This window comes from Eublepharis macularius, chromosome 17 (assembly GCF_028583425.1).
Source record: "Eublepharis macularius isolate TG4126 chromosome 17, MPM_Emac_v1.0, whole genome shotgun sequence".
NCBI lineage: Eukaryota > Metazoa > Chordata > Lepidosauria > Squamata > Eublepharidae > Eublepharis > Eublepharis macularius.
In genome coordinates, this window is record NC_072806.1 from 20,495,259 (window position 1) to 20,520,785 (window position 25,527).

A 25,527-nucleotide genomic window follows, 5' to 3' on the forward strand; every position below is an offset into this window, starting at 1 on the left:
GGTTCCCTTGCTGAGCCCTGGCTTAAATTAACTCCTTCTGCTGGTATTTAATATTCAGCAAATGCAGCTGCTGAAGAATAGGAAGGAGAATGGCATGGGAGGGAGGAGAGTAAAAGAGAAAGTTTAAACATTTCTCCCCTGAACTTTTCTCACTGGGAAAAGCCACCCCTGCTGCTGTTACTCATGCTAGGGAAAACCAGCAGGCATGAAAGCAGCCCAGGGATAGTTTTTTCTAACTAGAAAACAGCAGTGGAGGAAAGTTGGTCTCCTCGCTTCAGTCCCTTCCTTGATAAAGCAATCCCCCGTAGCTACATTTGCAAAAGAGGGAAAAATTCCAAATGAACATAGAAGAAACTGTAACTCGTTTAATAGATGGACAAAATGGTGGGAACAGGGAGAAGCAAGAGCTGATGACCTGGGATAGGGGAGAACCGAGTAAGGAGAAGTAAAGATGCTCAGTGGAAAATGGTGCACAGTGGTGGTGGGGGGGAGAGAAGGGACAGGTGATGCTGGGTGATGGAAGACAGAGGAAACTGGAGGGAGAATAGGAAATGAACGTGTGCAGGAGAGACTGCCAGAGGACAGATGGGAGAAACATGCCTATATCCATCTTTCTGTACATTGTTTTTGCAGCCTTGGGGCTAACAGTATGAAGGGTAAGCCCAAGCCACAATGGTCCTTATAGCCTTTCTTCAGCAGGGCTCCCCTATAAGAGGTATGGGAGACTTATGTGGGGGAGAGTTCTACATCACAAAAGACTTAAGGGTGACAGCCAGCTCCTTAACTCAGGGTCGTCAGGGATAGAAAGGGAGAGGTGGCATTCACTGGCCACCACAGTGTTAGGCCAGGACTCCAAAAGGTTCCATCCTTTCCAGCCCACCCTGAAACTCTTATTGCACTGCTCACTCGCTCGCCTTTTACAAACCTGATGTTAACACTCGCACAGTTATTCAGGGTGTCTCGGCCATTTGCTTTCCTTGAAAGTCAGACGGGTCCTCATTCAAGGGATGTCCTGGAAAGATCCCTGGACCGTTTCTAGATGCCACTCCTAAGCAAGAATCTTTTTTGTGCCTGCAGACCGTACAGCTGCGGCAACTTGGATTAGAAGAAAGTGAACATTCCTGGGTGAAGAAAGCCTTCTATAGCAGCACCCTCTTGCTGAATTCTCACGCTCCTTGCTGGAACAATAGCATGATTGTGCAGGAGCCAAGGAACTTGAGGCATGCCAGGGTTTCTGTTAGGGAGAATCTGAAAAGGGGCTCTTTTCGACAGGAACTGAAACACTGTGGAGTTGTAAAGGGCTCAAAGCTGGACTCCGTTTTAACCAGAGTTCTGCCCAGGGCTTTTTTTCTGGGAAAAGAGGTGGTGGAACTCAGTGGTGGAACTCAGGACTGTTTGGGGGGTTGTATATGTTGGCATACTTCCTTTTTTCTTTGTGAAATAGCTTTCCAGAGGAAGTAATTTCTCCCCTTTCCTTCCCTCCTGGAACTCAGGACTGCCCAATGATGTCATTTTGGGTTAGCTGGAACAAGGAGGGAGTTTTTTAAAGTTTAAATCGCCCTCGGCAAAAATGGTCACATAGCCGGTGGCCCCGCCCCCTGATCTCCACAGAGGGGAGTTTAGATTGCCCTCTGCACCACTGGAGCGGCGCGGAGGGCAATCTAAACTCCCCTCTGTCTGGAGATCAGGGGGCGTGGCCGCCGGCCATGTGACCATTTTCAAGAGGTGCCAGAACTCCGCTCTGTGGCAAGATCCACAAATTTTGTGGCAAGATCCACAAATTAATAGAGAACATGATTATTATTATTAATACACACCAGGGTGGAGCCAGCTGTCCCCCAAGGAACCTTTATCCAACTCAAAGAGCCTCCGATGGAAGAGTCACTTAAACTGGAGGAAGGCTTCACTCTTTGCTCATTGGAGAGGTAGGAGAGAATCCAACCCGTTATCAATGTCATAAGCAAACCCAGAAATGTCCCTGCTCCCAACAATCTATCTTGACAGTGGACGGACAACAGAGGGAGGTAGAAAAGGATGAACATGAGAAATAAAATTACATATACTCCATTTGGTTGCAGACAAAAAAGATGGATCTTGAAGGGGGACATGAAGGAAGAGAGAGAGGTGACACTCCACACATGGCTATTTGTTATAATGGCTAAACAGAACCCCCACATTCAGAGGCAGTATACCTCTGAGCATCTGATGTGGAGGACAAACAAGAGAAGGCTGTCTTCCTCATAGTTACTAGGGGCATTTTGCCAATGCTGGAGACATGATGCTGAACCAGATGGACCTCTGGGCTGTTAATACTTTTCTGTCCCAAGTAGTTATGCCTGTAATAGTTAATGCTGGTCATTGGTTCCCCACAGGAATCAGTTGGATCACGTGCCTCCCAATCAGCAGCCCACTTTTTCAGGGAGAAGTAGCTTAATGAGACCTTAATGTATGATCTAGCTGGTTGCCCATAGGAAGTAAATTACAGCCATAAAGGTAGATGTCTGGTACTCCAACCATGAGATCACCACCTACCATGGCAGCATTTGAGTCAGGCCTATCTGAGTCAGCAAGGCCTTTCTTACGATCTTCTTTTGCTCAACTGCTGCATCTGAAATTAGAAAAGTACAACTCTAACCATTTTCATTGTGGAGTTATAAAAGGAAAGGTGCAGCCTGTACTTTCCCCCTTATAACTCTGCAAAGAAAAATGCTAGAGACTTTTTTAAAAAAAGAAAGATGTTAAGCAGTAGATCATGGCAACAGATTATTATACCATTTTAACACTATAGTGATCTAAAAAATCATGATTAAAAAAAAAGCTTTCTGTAGAAGGGGGAAATGGCCTTCTAGGGCTGAGGCTAAGAAAGTGCCAGAGAAAAGATGTGTCGCTGCCCCAGGGAAGCAGCAAAAGCTATACAGAGAATTATCTGTTTTGGAAACGGCCAAACATTTTAGGTCAGAGAATGTGCTTGCAGCCAAGTTAATCAATTCCACCCACTTTAAACAACAGGGTAGACCTTCACAAGCTGTTCAAGAATGTACACCAGACTGGCTGCTTTTGCTCCTGTTGCTCTTCTGAGAATTGTTTTTCTGAAATTCACCATGATGTGTTGGTCTAATTCCCCAGCAGCTATAAAAGCCCTCTATCCCACCCTTGTACAGGAAAATCCAGAGTGGTTGTACAAGGTAGCCATTTTTACAATGCTAAACCACTATCTTGATTACTCTTAGGGAATGCCCAGAAACTCGATTTTAGCAGAGCTGGCCCAAGATGTACTTAGGGATGGAACATCCAACACAACACACACCCCAAATGTGATGTTGGAGATATCACCAGCCTGCCTTACAGCATTTTTGTAAGGTTTATTGAGACAATAGATATGAAATGCTTTGAGCTCTTGAAATGTGGTTATGTAAATACCAAGTATTGTTTCTAACAATAACAAAGTCTGAAGCAGAACATTCACCCTCTCCAAAACTGTGATCTGCAAAGTCCATGTTTTGTTTTCAGGGCCCCCATGCAAACCCTCCCCAAATCAAACTAGGACATTCGAGTTTTAATTACAGGGGGGGAAAGCCTGTAAAGGGACCTGTGGGAAATTTTCAAGACAACCCACACCAGTCTGTTGGTCTGGAACATTTGGGATTCTAACGACTGATCTAATGATGATGTTAGAGATGGACTATGAGGGAATAAGAGAGTTCATTAGGTCTGCATGACTGACAGGCAAAGCAAACATCCAGACCTTGGAGTCAATGTGGAATGTTACAGAGGTATTGTTTGCACATGGGGAATTGTCAGGTGAGATTACTCAAACTCTTCCTTTATTTCCATCTGGGAAACAAAATCCAGAAAGCCCTATTCACAGACCATCCACAAATTCAAAGGAGCTTCTATTTGGCTCAGCCTTCAACTTGGCTCACTAGTCAGAAAACAAACAAAAAAGAAGACACTAGCTATTCCTTTTGTTGGTTTCTTCGAAATGGGAAAGTTTGGGAAACTGACTGTAGGATCCTAAGCAGAATTACACCTTTCTAAGTCCATGAAAGTCAATGGGCTTAGAAGGGTTTAACTCCACTTAGGATGGCGCTGTAAGTTTTCTTTCATGTGCTCTCTCTATACATATTTGACAGCCAACTAACAGGTGAAGTAGCTCAAATCAATAATGCAGTCCAGCACAATTCCACACCCATCCCTCAAGGTTCTTGGTTTGTTGTTCTGGCCCATTTAACTATGTTCCGATAATGGATGGTGCAGTGCCTAGCACATTGGTAATAATATCCCGTTGCTTAGCCATAATAATTGCAGGTCGTCTGAATTCATTCAGTATCATCTTGAATCTGATAAAACCAGATCCAAGAGGGAAGATTCAGGTCCCAATAGCCTGTACCTAAGAGATGAATGTAGGACTAGTGTCTTAATTTACTCAGTTAACTGAACTTTAAATACCCGTGTACTAGCTTGCTTATGGCTAAAGAGACTGTCTTTGGGGAAAACTCAAAATCCAAAATTATTGAAATAAATCCAGACAATGCTGATGGTATGCAAAAATCAAAATTATTTTATTGACACATTCTGGCAGAAAACTCACTGTAATGTATAAAGTGGATGTTTTGTAGGCAACTAGACACACAGTGCATTGCACTGATTCGTTAGCCAACAGGATAATTACTTCAATGCACAGGATGTTCTTATAATTACAAACACCAACAATTTCCTCTATTCTAAAGCAAAATCAAAAAACAGAAAACTGAACACAGGAGACACCGTGATTTTGCAAGTTCAAAGTGATTTAATAGGTTTCAGCCTGATATCTATTCAGAACGACCTTCTGCTGCTCAGCTAGTGAAACCACATAACTGGTTGAAATCATGAAAGTTTATTAAGTGAACCTCTAACCCTGCATCCCCTGGTTTGCTTCATGGTGTAATCCAGGAGTGCTTGTAAAATTTTCATGCCACTGATTCTAGTTCAGTTGATGTGAACAGCGTAGCCTGGGGAGTTCTCAGACTTTACCACACAAGCTGACTCTCCTCCAAAGTTCACAGGTCACAGGCTGAACTTCTTCCCAATGTGACTAAGGTTTGAACTGCACGTTACACCCACAACACACCTTGCGGGAACTCCTCAACACTGCCTCACCTCCAGAAGAAAGAGTGGTGTCAACAGGGGATGATTTGCAAGCAAGAAGCAGGCCGATGGATACCTGACCCTTCTCCCCACCCCACCCCCAAGTAAGTTTTCCTCTGCAACCCTTCTCCCTGAGGGCTCCAAACCCTTTTGTGTGATGGAAATAAGGGTTTTTGAATATAAGCTGGGGGCACAGTTGTAGGGGGGGAAATGGAGGACAGGGGAGGAATTCATACACATCACTCCACCTGCTTTTCAGTGGAAAGACAATGGAAGAGGTCTCCAAATACATACTGCAGGTGGAGCATGTAGCTCAGTACTAATGTTGCAATCCTTTTCACCCTTATGCAACAGCAAGACTCACTGACCATTGTGGGACTTTTTGGGGTATACATACATACACTGTGTGAGTGCCTTCACACACAGCACTAAGGAAGAGTGTATGGATTTTCTATTTCTGTGCTAGGACATCACGTCAACATTCATTATGCATTATCACTGATTATCTCAGAAATGGCCAGCCTACCGTTTTCTAGTACAGGAGGCTACACTCCTTAGACACTACATTTTTATAGTCACACATTTTAAAGCCATCAACAATTGGTAAAATGCTATATTTGAGACTGCTTTTGATCAAGGGAACAGCAAAATGAGTTCACTAGATAGTTCACATTAATTTTCTAGAAATGGGCATTCAGATTATGAATAGCTATTTCCTTTATTACATGCTACATTCTCATCACCTTTACTAGGTCAAAAGACCTAGTCTATATTCTCCGCACAATCATCCACTGCATATGAAGGGGTGCATGCCTGAATGCTTCTCACATCCATGGGTTCACTGGCTGCTTCCCTGACATGCTAGTTTTTATATGCAGGGAGGTTTTTTTCTCCCTACAGGAGACCATTCAAAATTGCAACTCTTTCCCCTGCCACACCCCACACCTGCAGCCTGTAGCAATACAACCCAGGAGAAGCTTTACCAACTGATTTATCTGACTGGCTAAGACCAAAAAAAAGATAACCATATGGAGTGCTTCCTGACAGATCAATGGGGAAAAAAGAGGAGTACTGGAAGCTTCAAAAGGTTCCCGAGGAGGAAAAAAAGCAAGAATTCTGTTTGTTACCCTTTGCCAATCCAGGAAATGAGGACAGAGGAATCAGGGAAGAGTAAGCAGTCTCCCTAGCAGCTGTTTATGAAAGGTCCTGCCACACATGATTGAGAGTGAACACCTCTGGCTGTTTTCCCTTCAAGTTTCAGACTCAGCGTGGAACTAGGAAGATACAGTAAAATTGCACATCTTTAATAAGTGGGTTGATGCAGCAATACATTTTCTGGAGTGTCAGAAAGAGCTATTTTTCAGGTAGAATTTTTTTGCTCCTGCAAAAAAAAGAAAAAATCTCTACAAGCTTGACCATCAGCCATGATTCTGAAAAAAGCAACGCAGAGGAATCCCCTTGACAAATCTCCCCCACGATTAAATACAGTATTCATTCACTAGTTTAAAGCTCGTGCAACTACTGAAGTTTGTGCGTTTTCATCAGCGCCTGCCAGCTCCCCCAGTGTCTGGCTGTGTTTCAAATCAGAGAGAGCCAGGTTATGTGGCTGAGCACTAAGACTTAAATTATGGCCCTATGCTTTCCCCCAACGCATCTCTAAGTGCTCCTGCATGGACTTGAAATAAAAAGAGAGAGGTCTCATTCATAAGCCCCAGTATACAGTCAAAAATCAATATTTCTGTTGCCACACACATACTGTCAAATGAACAAAAAAGACATACTCGTTTTAAATTTACAGACAGATGCCGTTCAATCAGTGACTTTACTGCAAAGGAGAAATCTTCAGTGGTATCATAATTCTGGATTCCATTTCTTGAATTAGGGGCACTGGAAATAAAAAAGAAGACGAGGGACTTGTTTTTTAATTCAAAAATGATTACGTAAGAGTTAAGCACATGGACCATGCATGGGATGTGATTGCCATCAAAATATGACACAAGCAAACAGAAACTTCAAGATTTCCTAGGGATGGAGGGTGGCACATCCTCGGGGGCCCTCTGAACTTGGAAGATGAAGATCATGCAATGAAGAATTCTCTCACGCTGCCTCTGATTTTCTTTATGCAAAGTGGGAATGGTGGAACTTTTAGGGCAAGAGCCGAGGAGGGATGTAATCAAGAATGCAAATTCCCTAGCAGGTTTATAGATTGAACCCTACTGCAAGAGCAGCAAATTGTTACCTGTGTAGTACACCAGCTCGTCCCATCCAGGCTTGTGCCATGCAGAGTTCCTGGTGTCTTCTCTGGACTGGAGATCTTTGTAAGCTGGGAGTGTTAAGAGGAAAAGAAATCTGTGCTTTGATGTCCATCAACATCATCCATTCAAACAGAGATGAATACCACAGATAAGTAGGTCTGCGGTCAAGCCATCATTACAAATCCTAAACTGCTTTCAGTGTCAGGGCACCACCCGCCCTTCCCATGGGACTGTGTTTCAATGAGGAGGCTTGGACTACATTCACGCACCAATTTAAATGAACTGCTTGGAAGTGGCAGAGGATCAATTGGTAGGAGGGGCAGTACAAACTCTTGGTTAAAGAGGAGTGCATACCCCTGCTCTTGAAATGTTCAGATGCCAGAGTTAGGGCCTGCTCCATCCCTTCCCAGGATGCCTCTTGTCAGCCATAGACAGAACGACGGCTGCCTCCCTAGAAAGCAGAGCAGAGGAGCTCTCTGGGATATCCTCATGTGAGTTCAGTGATCCTCTTATGCATACAGTGTGCACAGACGGTACATGCGTAAGGCATGCCCTCCTAAATAACCCCAGCAGGATATCTAGCACTGCTTGCCTTTGTACAGAGGGAATGTTCCTTCCCCAACCCCAAATTCAGTGATAAAAACATGAACAAAATATGAGCTTTCTTCTGGAAAAAAAATTGGGGTGCAAACAGGGCTTTTTTTCCAGCTGGAACGTGGTGGAACGGAGTTCCGGAACCTCTTGAAAATGGTCACATGGCTGGTGGCCCCGCCCCCTGATCTCCAGGCAAAGGGGGGATTTAGCTCATCCTCCATGCGGAAGGGGGTGGAGCCACCAGCCATGTGACCATTTTCACCAAGGGCAATTTAAACTTTTAAAAACTCCCCCCTTGTTCCAGCTGATCCAAAGTGACATCATTGGTCCTGGGAGCGTGCATGCACTTTGTGCGCGCGCACGTGGTACCAGGGGCACCACCTCCCGCCAAGAGTTGCCCCCTGTGCTGGCAACCCACTGAGTTCCACCACCTTTTTCCCCCAGAAAAAAAGCCCTGGGTGCAAATAATTGTCAGCTGCATCCTTTATGTTCACAGCTGAGCTATAACAGGAGGAAGGGAGAGTGTGCTTAGCAAATCACACTGAAACCTATCATACCCCAGAGATGATGAACCATATACAGCTGCCCAATCTGTGAGAAAAAGCCACCCACAGCTTCTTCATTGTCTTGTCGGAAACGAATGGCACGGGCCCTGAAAAGAAGAAAAAGGGTCTTTACCAACAGGACATGAACTCCAGAGCTGAGAGGAGTAAATACCATTTCACCAGAATGCAGCAATGTCCTGGGCACCCCACTACAAAAAAACAAAACTCACTCAAAGCCCTCAATATCCAGAGAGGAAAATGTCAAGCTCCTACAAAGCCTGTATCAATTTAGTTTATATAGATCACTGTATATAGGGGTTATGGTTTGTATCATGCTTTTAATCACGTTCAGGGTTTTCTAATCTTTATTACATGTCCTCAAAAATCAACCTTGAATGCCAAGCCTCTATTCTTCCTATTTTGTGAACGAAGAAACAAGGCGAACGGAGCCACCTTAAGTGGTGTTACACTTTTGTAGTGCGAGTGATTTGCCTACGGCCGTGTAATAAGTTCATGGGGTTTGCACTCAGAACCTGCAAATCCATCCAAGCACAACTCTCCAACCTCACTGGGGCCACTTCAACTCGCTGGCATGTTGCGCATATGAAGCTGCTTCTGATGGAGTCAGACCACAGCTCTGTCGATTCCAGTTTTACCTCCAGTCACTGGTGGAGACTGGTTTCTAAATTCTTTGAGAATTCCAGGGACTGAAAGACCTGTACTGAGTTTTGTTCCATCTCAAGTTGTTTAGGGGCTTTGTGGCAGAGCTGGTCCTACTATGAAGTGTCATGAAGCAGTTACTTAAGGCAACACATTCCAGAGGTGACAGTATTTTCCTAAGTCCTAGTCTCTATCAACCCTGACCTGGATAACCTAGGCTAGCCCAGCTTATCAGATCTCAGAAGTTAAGCAGGATTTGCCTTGGTTAGTAATTATATGGGAGACCTCCAAAGAAGAGCAGGCTCACTATGCAGAGGAAAGCAATGGCAAACCACCTCTGTTAGTCTCTTCCCTTGAAAACCCCAGCACGGGTTGCCATGAGTCAGCAGCTGAGACACCAGCACCCTCTAGCTCCAATACCACAGGGGCAGCTCAGCCAGGGACTTCTACAGGTGCAGCGCAGCCAAGAGCCTCCACGCCCCCAGGTTCACCCACGCCCAAGGAACGCCACAGGCAGCACCAGAGACTGGAACTGCAGGAGAGACGGCGCAGTGCTCGCCTCCTGAGCCAACGCCAGCTGCTGGAGAGTGACGATGAGTAGCGTCAGGATGGAGCCCCAGCAGCTGGCTGAAAACCATGCCTGGCTATAAGAGCCAGTCTGGAGGAACTGCTGGGTGTGGAAGCAACGTGTCTACTGTCTGCAACCACTCTGTGTTCTGTGGACCTTGCCCGTGCCTACTTTTGGACCTGATGCTATCGGTGCCTGACCTTGGACTGTGCCTGACTTTGCTCTTGGACTCTGACCACCGGTCTGACTTGGCTTTCGCTCTTGGAACTCCCCTTTGACTTTGGCCTTAAGGTTTGGACTTGAACCACCCTGCTTGGGCTAGCCCAGCCCGTGACACTGTAGTAGCAAAATAGAAAAGAGTCCAGTAGCACCTTTAAGACTAACCAACTTTACAGTGGCATAAGCTTTTGAGAATCACAGTACTCTTCATCAGATGCAGTGATTTGTTAGATACTGTGTCAGAAGTATCCTCGTCAGAAGTATCTTCGTCAGATACTGTAATTCTCGAAAGCTTATGCCACAGTGATTCTTGAAAGTGATTCTCGAAAGCTTATGAGTGATTCTTGAAAGCTTATGAGCCCACCTGGCGGGGAGGGCAGACTAAAAATCTAATCTAATAAATAATAAATAAATACAATTGGTTAGTCTTAAAGGTGTTACTGGACTATTTTCTCATTTGGAGAGGACCTTTTAGGTAGCAAACTCCACAAAATCTTGTTATCATTCATCTTTAAAAAAACACAGACACCTTGTAGAACTACGTCTCATGCTCCCGTTTTAAAGAAAACCTGAGGAATTAGTACTGCACTTGGGTCAGTAAAAATTATTTTTAAAAAGTCAAGGGATGGAGGACACTTTCAGGGAACAGCCAGCTAAAACGTTGTTTTTTCTCTGAGTGCAGCTCTGACATTTTTCCCTTGTAGGGGATCTTAACCTCTGGGGTAGTCACCCTCTCTGCGTGTCAACAAACCCCGTTAACCAAACAAAGGGTGAGCGAGATTGCCTTACAGGAGGACAGCGCCCTGAGATGAAGTTCCAGGTCCTCACCTTACCAACATGTTCTAAAAACAGTCTCGTGTTTTTAAGGCTGTTTGCAGTCACTGCACCACGGAAGTGCACTTAATAACATTCTAGCCCAGTGTTATCTATTCTTCTCCAGGACTGAGTTCAAGGAAAACTGCAAGTTTACAGCAGAAGCACGATGCCCACGGCACTGACGGGCTGATGATTGTGACACCATGAACCCACTGATCTACCTATCCTGTTAAAATGATTGCATTTTTGTTTTTAAAAGGGAGGGGATGGGTACACACTGAATTAATTTTTAACCGGATCAGCAACATTTTTAGAAAAAAATTCTAAAGCAGCCAGCCTGCCTAGAAGGGAGGGAGAAAGGCTGAAGACTAACAGCTCCTAAGTACATTTGTCTTTAAACAAACAAATTGAACAAGTTAAAAAATGACAACTGCTATTTCAGTATACATTTGCGTGCATTCCTTTTAAAAAGCTAACTTTCTCTGCATTTTGCAAAGCACACACCCATTTACAGTTTAAGAATGCAATCCTATACAGAGTTACTCCAGCCTATGTCCATTGAAATCAAGAGGTTAGACTGGAGTAGCTTTGCATAGGATTGCACTGTTAGTCTATGGCAGGGGTGGCCAAACTGCGGCTCAGGAGCCACATGTGGCTCTTCTAGACATATTGTGCAGCTCCCGGTGGTCTCTGAGTATTGCCATGGCCATACATTTTAGTTTAGTTTATTTCCCTTTCTCCCTTCTCTTTCTTTCCTCATTTCTTTCCATGTCTTTCCCTCCCTCCTTTTCCTTACTTCCTTCTTTCTTTCCATGTCTTTCATATTTTCAATAAAAATATTGGAGTTGCCAGGTCTGACTCAGAAAATACCTGGGGACTTTGGAGATGAAGCCTAGCAAGGATGTGACATCACTTTTGTGATCACTTTTGTGATGTCACTTCCAAGCCAAAGGTCAGGTGATGGTTCTTCCCAAACCCCACCCCTTCTGATGATGTCACTTCCAGCATACTGCTCCAAAACCCCACCCCTTCCTGTGATGTCACGTTCAGGACACTCCCCCAAACCCACCTCTTCCTCTGAAGTCACTTCAATGCATCATGTCTTGCAGCTCTCAAACATCTGACATTTATTCGATGCGGCTCTTACATTAAGCAAGTTTGGCCACTCCTGGTCTATGGTCTGCCAAGTCACGGCCCCAGGGAAATCTCCCCTCCCCGGTATTATAACGGAAAAGTAGCCCAATGCAGTTGCTACGAACAGCTAAATAACATAACATTTGATTTATATACCGACTTCAGGACAACTTAGTGCCCACTCAGAGTGGTTTACAAAGTATGTTGTTATTATCCCCACAACAAAACACCCTGTGAGGTGAGTGGGGCTGTGAGAGCTCCTAAAAGCTGTGACTGACCCAAGGCCACCCAGCTGGCTTCAAGTGGAGGAGTGGGGAATCAAATCCGGCTCTCCAGATTAGAGCCCTGTGCACTACACCAAACTGGCTCTCAGGACCACAATGGCTTATAGCCCTATGGGATGGGCTTCTGGGATTGGAATCTCTTCCTAGACTAAGAGGCAGGTTGGACACATCCTTTAAAAAGTAGCACCCAACAAACAATCCAGCAATCTTAGCAAGAATACACCTGGAAAACAAACACCTGGAATATGGAGAGAGAAGAAGGAGGTAATCACTCAGTGGGACAAAAGCAAGTTAGCCCAGTTCAAATCCTGCCCAGACCAAGTATGTCCTAATTGTGAAAAGAGAGATTCAATATTCGGAATTATCTGGGCAGAAACTGAAAACAAAATATAATGTGGAGCAATGATGTGGCTGCATTCAGGAAGAGATAATAATGAATACAGAAGAACGTAAGAAGAGCCATGCAGGATCAGACCAAAGGTCCATTCAAGTCCAGCATTCAGTTCACACAGCGGCCGACCAGCTGCCTCTAGGAAGCCCACTATCAGGATGACTGCAACAGCATCCTCCTGCCTGTGCTCCCTAGCAACTGATATAAAGAGGCATACTGCCTCTGGTAGTGGAGAGAGTCGGTATTCATTACTAACTTCAAATGCTTTAAAATGGATTAGGCAGGCTGAGGAATATTGGTCTATCAAGTGCTAATAACGGTAATGGCTATATCTTTCATGTTCATAGGCACTGTATTATTGATTATTGAAGACAGACAAGCAACAGCCATCAGTTTCATGCCCTGCTCAGGAGTTTCTACAAGAATCTGGCTGGCCTCTGTTGGAGGCAGAATGCTAGATTAAATGGACCATGATCAGATCCAACAAGACAAATCATATATTCTCAGAAACTCCTTCCAGCACCTACTTTGCTACATGTTTGTCTGCTTTGCAGGTAAGACTAGGATGCCATTCATAACATAGTAAAGGACACTTACCAGTAGTTTCCCCACTCAATCATTGTTCCAGGCTGAAAGGAAAACAAAAAGATGCAACTAGGTCCTAAGACTAAAATTCCTCCCTCCATTTCCCAGACTGGAAAGAGAACATAGGCCGTCCTTTTGATTTCCATAAAATCTTTCAAAATCTATTCTGTGAGTAAAAAGACAATTCCATAGACCGTGGGTAAGAAGCAAGTACCTTTCTACTAAGGTTAGCCATGTGACTAATCAAGAAAGATTTGGTCAACGGACTGGCTTAATATTGTCAAATTATGATCAAACTTTTTTAGCATTAACTTTACTTTTTTAAAAAACCCAAAAGATACCACAACATTCGGCAAGTCTCACAGTAATGCTAATTACAAAAACAATTAGTTAACTATTATAGCAAAATAATTAAATTTTAAAAATTGTACTGAGTTATCTTAACCAGGGCTTTTTTTCTGGGAAAAGAGGTGGTGGAACTCAGTGGGTTGCTCTCGGAGAAAATGGTCACATGGCTGGTGGCCCCACCACCTGATCTCCAGACTGAGGGGAGTTTAGATTGCCCTCTGCGCTGCTCAACAGCACAGAAGGCAATCTAAACTCCCCTCTGTCTGGAGATCAGGGGGCGGGGCCACCAGCCATATGACCATTTTCAAGAGGTTCCGGAACTCCGTTCCCCCGCGTTCCTGCTGAAAAAAAGCCCTGATCATAACTTTTAACAATATTTGTTTAGGTTTTTACAAACATGAACAAACTTGCTCGTTGTCTTTTATGCTGGCACACTAGGATCAGCCTACAGTTACTTTTTTAAAAAAATGCCATTAAAATAGAAATAAAACAGAACATCAGCAACTATTAAAAAACTAAGTCAGTTTTTAAAGGTAGTTGTGTCAAGCAGGGCTTGGAGGCAAGGAGCCCTCACTTCTGTCCTAGCTGACAATAGCACGAGAATGATATGTAAAAGGGAAGCTGCCATCTACACAGGGGCAGAGGATTATTTGACAGTATTTGAGTAGTTCAATAACAAGAGATCAATTAGCAATACTTAATCAACTGACCAGCCAGCCAGTGTGAACACAGCTGTTAGCATTATTAGGGGTCAGGAATGTGGCTTTTCCCTGTTCAAAAGGCAGAACTTTCAAGAGAAAACCAGCAAATACTGAACCACTGGTGCAGTGTGATGATCTGTGTTACCCACATCTAGCCAGGCTGCCCTGTTCTCTACCAGCAACATCCTTGAAAAACACTTATGGACAGACCTATTCAGAGCGTGTTGCTGGAGTACAGTCTGGTTTCTTAGGCCTTAACTCATGTTCGAATCCTCTGTTACTTTTGGTAAAAGAGGGACTCATTTCTGAGGTGAAGTTGATGACAGGCACAGTTTTCTTTCACTTGAATTTGAATTTTAAAAAGAATAGTTTATAAATGTGAAAGGGCACTCACGCGAAGCTGATAAGACCTCAGTTCATATATATTGGGCCCCACCCTAGAAGTTGGTTCATTCCAGAAACTGAACTCTAGCAGCAGCTGATTCTTGCGTGAAAGAAGCATACTTCCTCTCGCTTTGCGGAACTCCATGAATTCCTAAAAAAATAACCAGAGTGCAAAGCTTAACAACAGGATGCTATGTGTACTCAATAAAAACCAATCCATTGTCTGCTTAAAACCCAAATGCCACCAAATCCAAAAGTTTCTTCAATACACTAACTTTGACGGACAACCTTGTTGAGGGAAAAACGATTGCGACAAGTACTTGTTAAAAGTTCAGAAGGCAACAAAAGTTATTTTTACAGAACTGGTTGCCACTAAGGGCCAAGGTGAAAGCAATAGGGAGAGGGGAATCCATATATATAATGCATTCATGTGTAAAGCTGGGATGGGGGAATCTTTCTATGGAAAATGGAGCATACTGGTGCTTTAGCTATTTGCAGCCTGAATCACTTCTGGTATCAGACCCAGTCAGGGACAGAAATGTTTTGAATGATAGAAAGCAAAGAGGGAGACGGAGTAGGATTTACCCTCACTTGCATACTCTGTTTTATGTAAAAAAAATAGACCTCCCCACGCCCAATTTACATGTGAACAGGTGGGCATATGAATAAATACACATGGATCCCCCATCATGTTTACCTGAATCCTAACTGAGTATTGGGATATCACATAATGCAAGAACATTCAGCAGAAGAGGGAGGGTGGACTGTTTGGTTTTGTGATGTAATGGCAGTATGTCACCATGCAAAAACCCACCCTTCTTTTTTAAATGCACAGAATAAAAGATGGTGACAGCAGAGTGTACTATTTACACAGCACATGTCAATGGCTACTCAACTCTGCCAAGGTCTAGACAAGCAACTGCTGCTAACGTCAACCAAAATGGAGCAGCCAATGCCCCAAAGTAAGTCTGAAGTTAGTGTGTCTATGCAATGCTTCAATAACAATACTGAGATATATAACCAGAGGAGTCAGCCGTGTTAGTCTGTAGTAGCAAAATCAAAAAGAGTCCAGTAGCACCTTTAAGACTAACCAACTTTATTGTAGCATAAGCTTTCGAGAATCACAGTTCTCTTCGTCAGATGCATGGAGGGCAAGAAGAAACTGGTCAGATATAGAGGAGGAGAGGGGAGGGAGGAGTAGATGCAAACCGCTGCTTCTGATATGGAGATCAGTTTGCTTCAGAGATATACAATAACACTGATCTAAAGATATGGATCCTCACAGAGATTATAACAGTCAGAGTCACAAGAACAACATTTAAAGTTAACAGTTTGCCTCCATGATAGCAGCAGGCTTCCAAGTAGATGGAGTAGAGATTTCCTGGAAGTACCTAGGCCATATTATTCCTCACACTAAAACCAGATGATGCTTCAAGTAGCTTTCCTTAAGTTTCCATTCAGTTGGTAAACTTGCTTAATGCCTCTTGCTAATCTTGTGGCAAAAGACGTTCCAAAGCCTCTCGCACAGTCAGCAAGGAACACTGGGAAGAAATGAGTGTCTGTCAGACTTCCACCAGGTCAAAAAGCAAAGATGTGGGAACAACATAGGGCACGGAGCAGCAGCAACCATACCACAGGAAAAGCCCGGCCTGGAAATTTTCACAGCCCTTCCTCCTTTACATCAGACCTGAAATGTCCCATTGAGGAGGACTGGAAGAGGGTGAAGAGCTTCCTCACTTTGGCCCCCTGTTCCTTAATTGTTTATCAGCATAATTTACAAGCGATGATTCATCCCAACAGCACTGAACATTGACTGAACTTTCAACACCAGCACACCATGCACAATCTGTGTAGTGACCACAGGGAGTGCAACACTAACGATAACAACAACATTCGATTTATAGACTGTCATTCAGGACAACTTTACGTCCAATCAGAGTGGTTTACAAAGTGTGTTATTATCCTCATGACAATCACCCTGTGAGGTGGGTGGGGCTGAGAGAGCTCAGAAAGAGCTGTGACTGACCTAAGCTCCCCCAGAGCTGGCTTCAAGCGGAGGAGTGGGGAATCAAACCTGGCTCTTCAGATTAGAGTCCTGCCGCTCTTAACCACTCCACTCCACAGCTCTTGTTTTTCAAACCACTTGGCAGCGTTGAGAAACCTCAAGTGGAAACGTCATGGTTTATGCTCTGTTAGAGGATGCTTCTAGCCAAAGTCATACTGTCGAAATGAAATCTCACTGAAATCCACAGCGTCACTCAGTTCAGGTTTGTACCTGGGCCTTACCTTATCATGTCGAAGCTTACTCATGACCTCTGTCAGGGCTGGGTAGCCTCCCTCATATCGCCAGAGGTGGACTGGAATCAAAAGGGGCATGTTTTAAAGTTCTCTCCTCTTTAACGAGATGCTCAGCTATGCTCACTCTGCCCACCTTGTTGCCTCGGCTTCAGATGGGCAGCAGCTCCTGACTTCTAGCCTCCACATGAATGGATAAACCACTTCCTTTCAGTGCCTGTTAAGATTACTAAAGGTCTCAGGTCAGGAAGCCACGCTAGAGACCAGTTTCCTGAGCCACCCACCAGTCCTTTGAAAGCCTTCTGAGCCCCAGACACCTTCCACAGTATTTGACTTTGCTCCATGCCCCTCTCTCTCTGGTTCATAACCCACTGGCTACTCTTGCTCAACAACCCAGAGGTTCTCAAGCTCAGCTAGAACAGAACACCTGTTGCAATCACACATCACTGGCACAGTTGCAGGTGCTGTTGTACATCTATCTCCTACCAGCCTGATCTTGCTCTCCGTACCACGTGTTCCACGTCCCCACCAGTGTACATGGATACTCCTTCCCATCGTGGATCTTTGGCAGCACCTCTTGACTTTAAAAAAAAAAGGAACATACACATCATGTTGAGTTTCCTTCACCATGGCTGATCCTTAGAACAAAATCACACCACTCTCACCCTATGTAAACATACATTCTCAGAGACAGGTGTTTAAAATAGTAAGTTGAACGGAGGAATTATTTTGGAATGAAAATTCTTATGTATGAGACAGGAGGCTCCCTCACTGTGTAGCGCAGCACAATTAGATCCATGTATACTCAAAAGCAGGGCTTTTTCTCTGGGAAAAGAGGTGGTGGAACTCAAGACCGCACAATGATGTCACTTTGGGTCAGCTGGAACAAGGGGGGAGTTTTTTAAAGTTTGAATTGCCCATGGCGAAAATGGTCACATGGCCAGTGGCCCCGCCCCCTGATCTCCAGACAGAGGGGAGTTTAGATTGCCGTCCTCACTCACCAAACTCCCCTCTGTCTGGAGATCAGGGAGGCAGGGCCACTGGCCATGTGACCATTTTAAAGAGGTGTCGGAACTCCATTCCACCATGTTCCTGCTGAAAAAAAGCCCTGCTCAAAAGTATATCCTACTATGCTCAGTGGAGTTTACACTCAAGTAAATCTGCATGAGACTGCAGTTTTAAAGAGAAGTGTCTTTTTAAAAGTCCTGTGCCTCCCGAATAGCTCAAGCGTTGGGTGACCTTGGGTCAGTCACTCTCTCTAAGCCTAACCAACCTCACTTGTTAGGGTTCCTCTGACCAGTACAGGCACTGCTTGATTCTACAACCACAGATTCAAAGCCTCTCGTGCTGCTCTCTGAATTAAAAACAAATCAGAGAAACCAGGATAGAGCCAACATCACAGGCCCCTGTACCAAGCTAGCTGATGGGTATCTACCATGGTGGTTCTTGGCTATAAATCAAAACTCATTTTTGCAACCATTTCTGAATGTTGCAGTTCTGTGTGTCATTGTTCTAACCCTAAGAGAATAATCACCTTGGTTGTGCTCAATGTTGCCCCTCAGATGGGCATAATATGAGGGGCTGGACAGGAAATACTAGACAGGCTGATCTCACTACGTTCATGAGAAAAGTGTTCTATTTTTCCTTCTAAACCAAAGTTAGTATATTGTTAGTAATATTTGCATCATCATTGCACATGGCACTTTACAGAATATAAAAATACAGATGCCCGTTTCCTAAAATTTGACCCAAGGGAGAAAGCAGAAGGAGGAGAAGGAAAAATATAAACAAGGGAACAATCTCCATGCATTTCAGTGATGTGTGTTTAGTCTGAAGCTTCAAGTTTTAGTAGGGGATTTTTAGGGATTGTGCCTAAAGGTAGGTTTTGAGAAGAGATTTGAAAGAGACAAGTAACATCAAGCAGATGGTCTGGGAGGCAATTCCAGGCATAAATCACAGCTTCTAGCTTCAAGTTAGCTGCACATCCTTTGTTACTTTTCTTTCTTTCTTTCCTCCTCTTCCTCTTTATTTCCCCCTGCTGTCTAAATCTGGATTGCTACCTCCTTGGAGACAAGGAGCTGTTTTGTTTGTTTTTTACTTAAAAAGTACCATATTCTTTGGAGGCACTGCATAGCTAAGACTCCAGTTTTAAAATCCCCCAGCCACCCAGTCCAACCCCTGGACTTACCAAAGTTGGTTGTAGGAGTCTAGGCATTCTGGTTTGACATTGTGAACTGAAACAGCAACAGTCAACAACAAAGGTTGAAAGTAAGGGAAAATACGAGAGCTGTCCCTAGGACAAGTGGTGGTTGATTAAATACACATGAATTTGCATTTGAATAAAACAACAGTTCATAAGAAAAAGGCATTCTTCCTTTGTTTTTGAGAATGCCTGCAAGTGAGGCAGTAGGCACGATTCAGAAAAGGCATTCTTTCCTGAGAGAAGAGGAAATATAACTGCCACCCAAAAATCTGTATGTACTTATAATAAAAATAATCAACATTTTAAAAATTTGCTACCCAATTAATCAGGAGCACCTTTTTAGTTAATCAAATTTTAAAAAAATAATTAATAGTACTAGATTAATTAACTAAATGGTCCAAGCATTAAAAAGCACAAAACAAAATGTAGTTGAAATATAAAACCAGTGACTCACATTGTAATTTATAGAGACTGCTGGTCTCCCTTTTGGCTAAGAGATTGGAGTGAGCATCTTTCCTGGGATCAACTTTGCGGACAAACAATGATTTTAACCAGCTATCTTCACCGGCTCGGTTATTGGATGATACCAGGCCCCTGCAAGTTAAGGAAGACAGCATCAAAACTATATTCCCAGTTATTGACTGTTTTCTGTGCATTATCTTTAGATATTGGACTATCAGTGTGTGAGTCATGTTGAACACCATTTTGTGAGTATGCTTGGTGTGTCCGAGGAAGATATGTCCACACTGTCCTGACTCCCAGCACTACCTCTTTTAAACCATCAGTATATAAGGAAGTTACCGAACACATTATTCAGCAGCAGAGAGATGCTCTATCTTTGCCCCCAGAGTAGTGGAAGAGCATGAGTAAAACACTTAAAAATGTACATGTTGAGTCAAGGTTACCCAAAGGATTAAACACCTGCTCCATCACAAGTGTTTTAAGTCTAAGACAAGAAAAGCCTAAAAATGCAAGGTGTGTCCTACAGGATTCTGACATTGAGTCGAAACACAGCCAACTGAAGAACGATGGCATTAACAAGTCAAAGAAGCAAAGACTCAAAATATGGGCCTTTCTAGACACTGTGGTTTACCTATAGGGTCTGTATATCAACAGAGAAGAGGTGGCAGATTTTGAGAGCGGCTAAAAGTGGCAGAATGGAAGGCAGACACATCTAAGCTGGAGGTGCAATCCACCAAGAATTTGCCCTTTAGAAGTCTCCGCATGAATGCATGTTATAAACCTCATGTTAACTATTGGGACAGGTGTGACTCCCAGAGTTCATATCTCGGGCTTTAAAGCGCTTAGGCATAAATTTATAAATGTACACATTGGTTAGCTGGGCCAGTCACTTAACTAACTACATGACCTCACCCCAGCAACCACTACCTTTGCAGGAGAATAATGGCTTACCAATGCAAACTAGGAGGAAAAACTGGTGTTTTACAGTGCAGTTCTAAGTCCGTTAATGTCAACCGGTAGAGAAGGGAGTAACTTTGCTTAGAATTGTACTGTAAATTGCCTCTTAATCAAATCTAGTTCAGAACTGAGTGAGCCAGCACATAAATCTTTCCAAGAATCTTTGATCATCTAGTTTGCAGCCCTATTTATATTATCCAAATGTTCCACAGTGCAACTGTTTATGCTGTTTCAATAAAGTTGACACAAGGCTAAAAGTCAGACACAGCAGAAAGACTCCCTCCCACCCTCCAAATTTGCAAGCAATGTTTTTTTGTTATCTTGAAGAACCCACTTGTATCTCGTTTCCCACAACTGTGACCTAGAGTGCATGACTTTTTTTATCTGTCATGCAAGCTAGTGAGGATTATGTGATGTTTACATCATTTGCTGAAGGTAAAAGTTAAGACAGCATTCACCCTTGTTGACACATTAGGAAATGTAGTCAGTGTAAGTGAAGGGAATGAACTGTGATCTGGGAAGTCGCTGGTTTAAATCTAATCACGGTCACATATTCACTAGGCGGTTTTTAGCAACCCTCTTTGTCTAGAGTCTAGGGGCTCATAGCAATGCACACTGTCCTCCTTTATTTTTAGCCTCCAAACACCATGAGGTATGTTAGGCTCAGTGAGAATGACTGGCTCAAGGTCACCCAATGAGTTTCGTGATAAAGAAGGGATTTGAACCTGGATCTCCCAAGTCTAAGGACAACACTCTAATTACAACACAAGCCTGTCTCTGTCAGTTTCAGTCCCCCCCCCCCAATCTACAATACAGGATAACAAATGGGGGACCCACAAGGACTTGTAGGGAGCATTTCACTTCCCCCTGTCTACTCCCCTAATATTTCCTGTTCCCCTTCTTTGGCAGCCATTACAGTTTTTTTTAAATCCACTCTTTAGTTTTCATCCACTCTTTAGCTCAGTTCTGAATTAGATATGATGATGATAATGGCTTGCCTTACAAGGTTTTTGTAAAGATTACTGTGACAATGTGTCAAATGTACTTTGAACAATGGAAGAGCTACTGAAATGTTAACTGTTATGACTAGCGAAGACTTTGCCCGGGAATGGAAAATCCCAGACAGCTAAAAACATGACATTGGATGGTTATTTTCCCAGTACTATGTGGTCCTTAAACATCTAACTCCTGAACATTTGCTTCTGGGAAACTGACACATTTCTCAATTCAGTTCAGTTGGTTGTCTTGACCATAACGCAACTTTACAGAACAGAAGGAAACATATACATCAATTAGAGCCAATACAAACAACCCCTTGTCCTTGAGCTTCTACAGTGAGTTACCTCAGTTTTTCAATTGCAATAGCAAACAAAGCCACTTTATACATTAAACTTTTGACTCAGCTTGCAAAAAGACAATTGATTTTTATTGGTTTGACCATGAATTGAAAAAGGAAGGCAACAGAGACAAAATGTAAACAGCAAAGGACATTCTCAACTGGGCCTGCACCACACAGACAATGTGTACTATCAGTCAGAGTGTTCCTATAACATCCCTCCAGAAATGAATGGGGAACTGACTAGAATTTTAACCAAATGAAAACTCTCCTATTTGGTATAGCCCTAGGAACAGAGCTGTTTGGTGTAGTGGTTAAGGGTGCAGTACTCTAATCTGGAGAACTGGATTTGATTCCCCACTCCTCCATTTGAAGCCAGCTAGGTGACCTTGGGTCAGTCACAGCTTCTAGGAGCTCTCACAGGGTGATTTGTAGTGGGGATAATAACAACATACTTTGTAAACTGCTCTGAGTGGGAATTAAGTTGTCCTGAAGGGCGGTATATAAATCAAATGTTGTTGTTATTATTATAAAATCAGACTTGATCATCACGTGATACCAAAGAGCTCTTTAAGCTTTTTAAGTAGTCAACAAATACCACTGGATATTCTTTTGTGATTTGTCTTCATCTTTCTGGGGGAGAAATATCCTGCTTGGATAAGGACATCTTTCTTAAACTATTCTTGCATTCTACTACAGCACCTGATAGTTTGAAGGCAAAAAAAAATGTGCAGGAGAGAAATGGAAAGCGTGTATTAGGTTGGTTTTTCTCAGCCACAGTTCTTCATTTGAAAGGCCACCTGAGGATTGTTCTCGAAGAAAAAGTTTCAACAACCTCTCATTGTTCATGGCTGGAATCTTAAGCCGGAAATTAAGTACATGCATCTCGAGTTCTCATCTCCTTTGGCAAAGCACCAGTTTCTGCATGCACTAGGTGAACACCTGAGAGGAGCCACTGACATTCTCAGTACTTGCATATGCATAATCTCAAGGTCAAATTGCCCACAAGATCCCCAGATTTCAGCACCATATATGGTTTGCAGACAGTTTCTAGCTGGAAATATTTTCATGTACTTTCTTTGTATGCCCTGATCTGGATAGCCCAAGTGATAGCCCTTGGTTAGTAATTGGATGGGAAACCTCCAAGGAAGACCAGGGTTGCAGAGGCAGGCAATGGCAAACCATCTTTGTTAGTCTCTTGCCATGAAAACCCAGCCAGGGATTGCCATAAATCAGCTATGACTTGATGGCAATCTCTACCACCACTTTCTTTGTAGCAGATAGAGACAAAGAGCAGATAAGATAAATCTAATTTTCACAAAACTCCATCCACTGGCAACAGGATTGTTCATTTATCTGTTTTAAACTGATTAATGGGGAAAATGTATTTGGGCAAAGAAATAAAAAGGAGGACTATGTTTGGATACAGAAGATGTCCCTGTAAACACATTTATCATGTAGCAAGAGACCGGGGGTTGGGTGTTATGTACCTTCCAGTGTGAGTAGTGGCTAGAGTAATGGACAAGGATCTGGGGAACCCAGGTTAGATTTCCTGCTTTGCCATGGAAACTTGCGGGGTAACTACAGGCCAGTCATACTTGCTCAGCCTAACCTATCTCACAGGACTGTTATAAGGATAAAATAGAGGAGTGGAGAATTATGTAAGCCACTTTGCGTCCCCATTGGATAGACGGTATAAATGAAGCAAAAAAAAACATTTTAGACTGGGGGATTATAAGGGGGGAATAGCAGACTGAATGGGTAAGGTATTTGGGGAAAGTCTTTTTTAGTCTAGCTAATGAGGAAGTGAGGTTGGGGGCACACACAGAATTGCAGTCTAGTGGCAATTTAAGACGAACAAGATTTTCAGGGTATAAACTATTGAGAGTTAAAGCTCCCTTCTTCATATATCAGAAAATATATCAAATATGTGGAGACTGTTAAGATAGTCCAAACTGGAAATGAAGATACACAGAAAAGGGTTATTGTGGGGATGAATCCCCCTCAGCAACTAATTCATTTTTGACACAATTCAGTGCAGAATGAAGCCTGCCTACATTCACTGGTGGTTAAGACACCCCAGGCAGGCAGACTGGAGAGAGATTTACAGTGCAATCCTATGGAGAGTTACTCCAGTCTAAGGCCATTGACTTCAATGGGCTTAGACTGGTGTAACTCTGCATAGGATTGCACTGTTAATGTGTGTATGAGAGGACGGGAGATTAGCTGCTGGGCATGAGAAAAAGGATAAGCCAATTAAGATAAACCATAAACTTGAATCTTAATCATGGTGGCCAGGGGTGGGGGACGACTCAGAATGAGGAAAGTATCCTTGCTTTCACCCCTCTGCCGTGAGGGTACATAAGAGGAATGAATATTTATTGTATGTTTAATGTGTACATACGATACATATGGAGGGAGGTATGGCCCAGGTCAGCCTGATCTTGACAGATCTCAGAAGCTAAGCAGGGTCAGTCTTGGTTAGTAATTGGATGAGAGACCTCCAACGAAGCGCCGGGAAATGGCAAATCACCTCTGTTTATCTCTTGCCATGAAAACCCCACCAGGGGTCGCCATACGTCAGCTATGACTTGAGGGCACCACACACACACAATATGAGAAAAGACCCGTCCAAAGGGAAAATAAACAAAACAGCTGCAAACCCCCCAGCCCATGAGAAACAGGGAGAGCCTGCCTACATGCATTTTGTCTGGGGTGGGGGAATTATGGGGTGAACCTGTAGTTACTGGAGGCTCTGAATTAGGATTAGCACTTTTAATAATAATTTCCACCTGCTCATCCCTTATGAACTCTCCCCCCTCCCCAGGTTAATTTCTGAGGGAGAGGATCATGAGAAGATTTAATAACTATCGCCGTCCAACATATATTTACTTTTATTTAAAACATTTTTTATTCTGCCTGCCCACCCTGTTCAAGGTACTCCCCCCTTTTCGCTGTGGCGATATGGACTATTCGATAGAGCTCGTGAGAGAATTACGACGCTCCCATTTCCCCCGGGAGGGGGGAGAGAAAACCCCCCAGGCCAGGCCTTGACCTTGAGGGTGGGGGAGGAAGGAGGCGGAGATCCGAGCTTGCTCCCTCCCTCCCTCCGCCCGTTCGCCACCCCTTCCCGCCATATTAACCCCCTCGCCTCCCCTCCCCCCGCGCTCCCCTCACCTGAGGAAAAAAAGGCGGGAACGGGCCCCCTGTTCGGAGAAGGGGCGGAGGCGGGCCCGGCTCCCCCGCAGCAGCGCCCCGGCCGCCATCTTGACCACCTAACCTGGCGGGGTGGGAGGAAGGGGCGCAGTGTGCCCCAGCTGCCGCTAGAGGGACCCCCATGAGGGAAGAATTTGGGATGGGAGGACAGGGAATGAGACATGGTGATTCCACCTCAATGGAATCTATATACATATCCCAAACCTCAATTGCTGAGGTAACTCTTGTCAAGGCTCAGCCCTATTGCATGTGCTGGTGGAAAGCGAAAAAAATCTGAGTCAGATTTCGCCCTCTTCCCCCCGCCCGGTCCAGATTATTCAGCTGTACCCCTGCACACGTCTGGTTAATTCCTTTTTTTTAATTTAAAAGAGGGCAAAGCACCTCTGAGCATAGACAAAGTGCACCTCACTTATGAAAAGTGCAGACCATGTTCTGCGACAAACC

The 25,527-nt window shown here is 43.8% G+C and overlaps 1 protein-coding gene across 3 annotated transcripts; it reads right to left on the reverse strand.

Moving 5' to 3' along the window:
* Positions 1 to 1,729: 1,729 nt before the first annotated feature.
* Positions 1,730 to 25,147, reverse strand: NIPSNAP2 (nipsnap homolog 2). 3 transcript variants are annotated; one of them, XM_055001236.1, is made up of 11 exons: positions 25,045 to 25,147; positions 19,567 to 19,706; positions 19,098 to 19,143; positions 17,396 to 17,490; positions 16,901 to 16,971; positions 14,625 to 14,765; positions 13,194 to 13,225; positions 8,537 to 8,631; positions 7,370 to 7,453; positions 6,912 to 7,017; positions 1,730 to 2,608 (listed from the first exon to the last, which is right to left on the reverse strand). In XM_055001236.1, exons 1-10 carry the CDS (start codon positions 25,131 to 25,133, stop codon positions 6,953 to 6,955), a joined length of 858 nt encoding a protein of 285 aa, XP_054857211.1. In that variant the 5' UTR covers positions 25,134 to 25,147; the 3' UTR covers positions 1,730 to 2,608; positions 6,912 to 6,952. The 3 variants fall into 3 exon arrangements, with proteins under 3 accessions (XP_054857211.1, XP_054857210.1, XP_054857209.1); XM_055001235.1 differs by lacking the exon at positions 1,730 to 2,608 and adding an exon at positions 4,542 to 6,511; XM_055001234.1 differs by lacking the exon at positions 1,730 to 2,608 and having other exon boundaries at positions 4,542 to 7,017.
* Positions 25,148 to 25,527: the final 380 nt, after the last annotated feature.

What these genes read in the sequence shown, in the direction of transcription:
- NIPSNAP2 (XM_055001236.1), bottom strand. Translation starts at nt 25,133, where the DNA reads ATGGCGGCCGGGGCGCTGCTGCGGGGGAGCCGGGCCCGCCTCCGCCCC. An exon ending in CGGAGAGCAAGATCAGGCTG is followed by an intron (nt 16,972 to 17,395) that starts GTAGGAGATAGA and finishes TTTTGATTCCAG; the next exon opens with TCCACCTCTGGCGATATGAG. An exon ending in CGAGCTGGTGTACTACACAG is followed by an intron (nt 7,018 to 7,369) that starts GTAACAATTTGC and finishes TTTTATTTCCAG; the next exon opens with TGCCCCTAATTCAAGAAATG.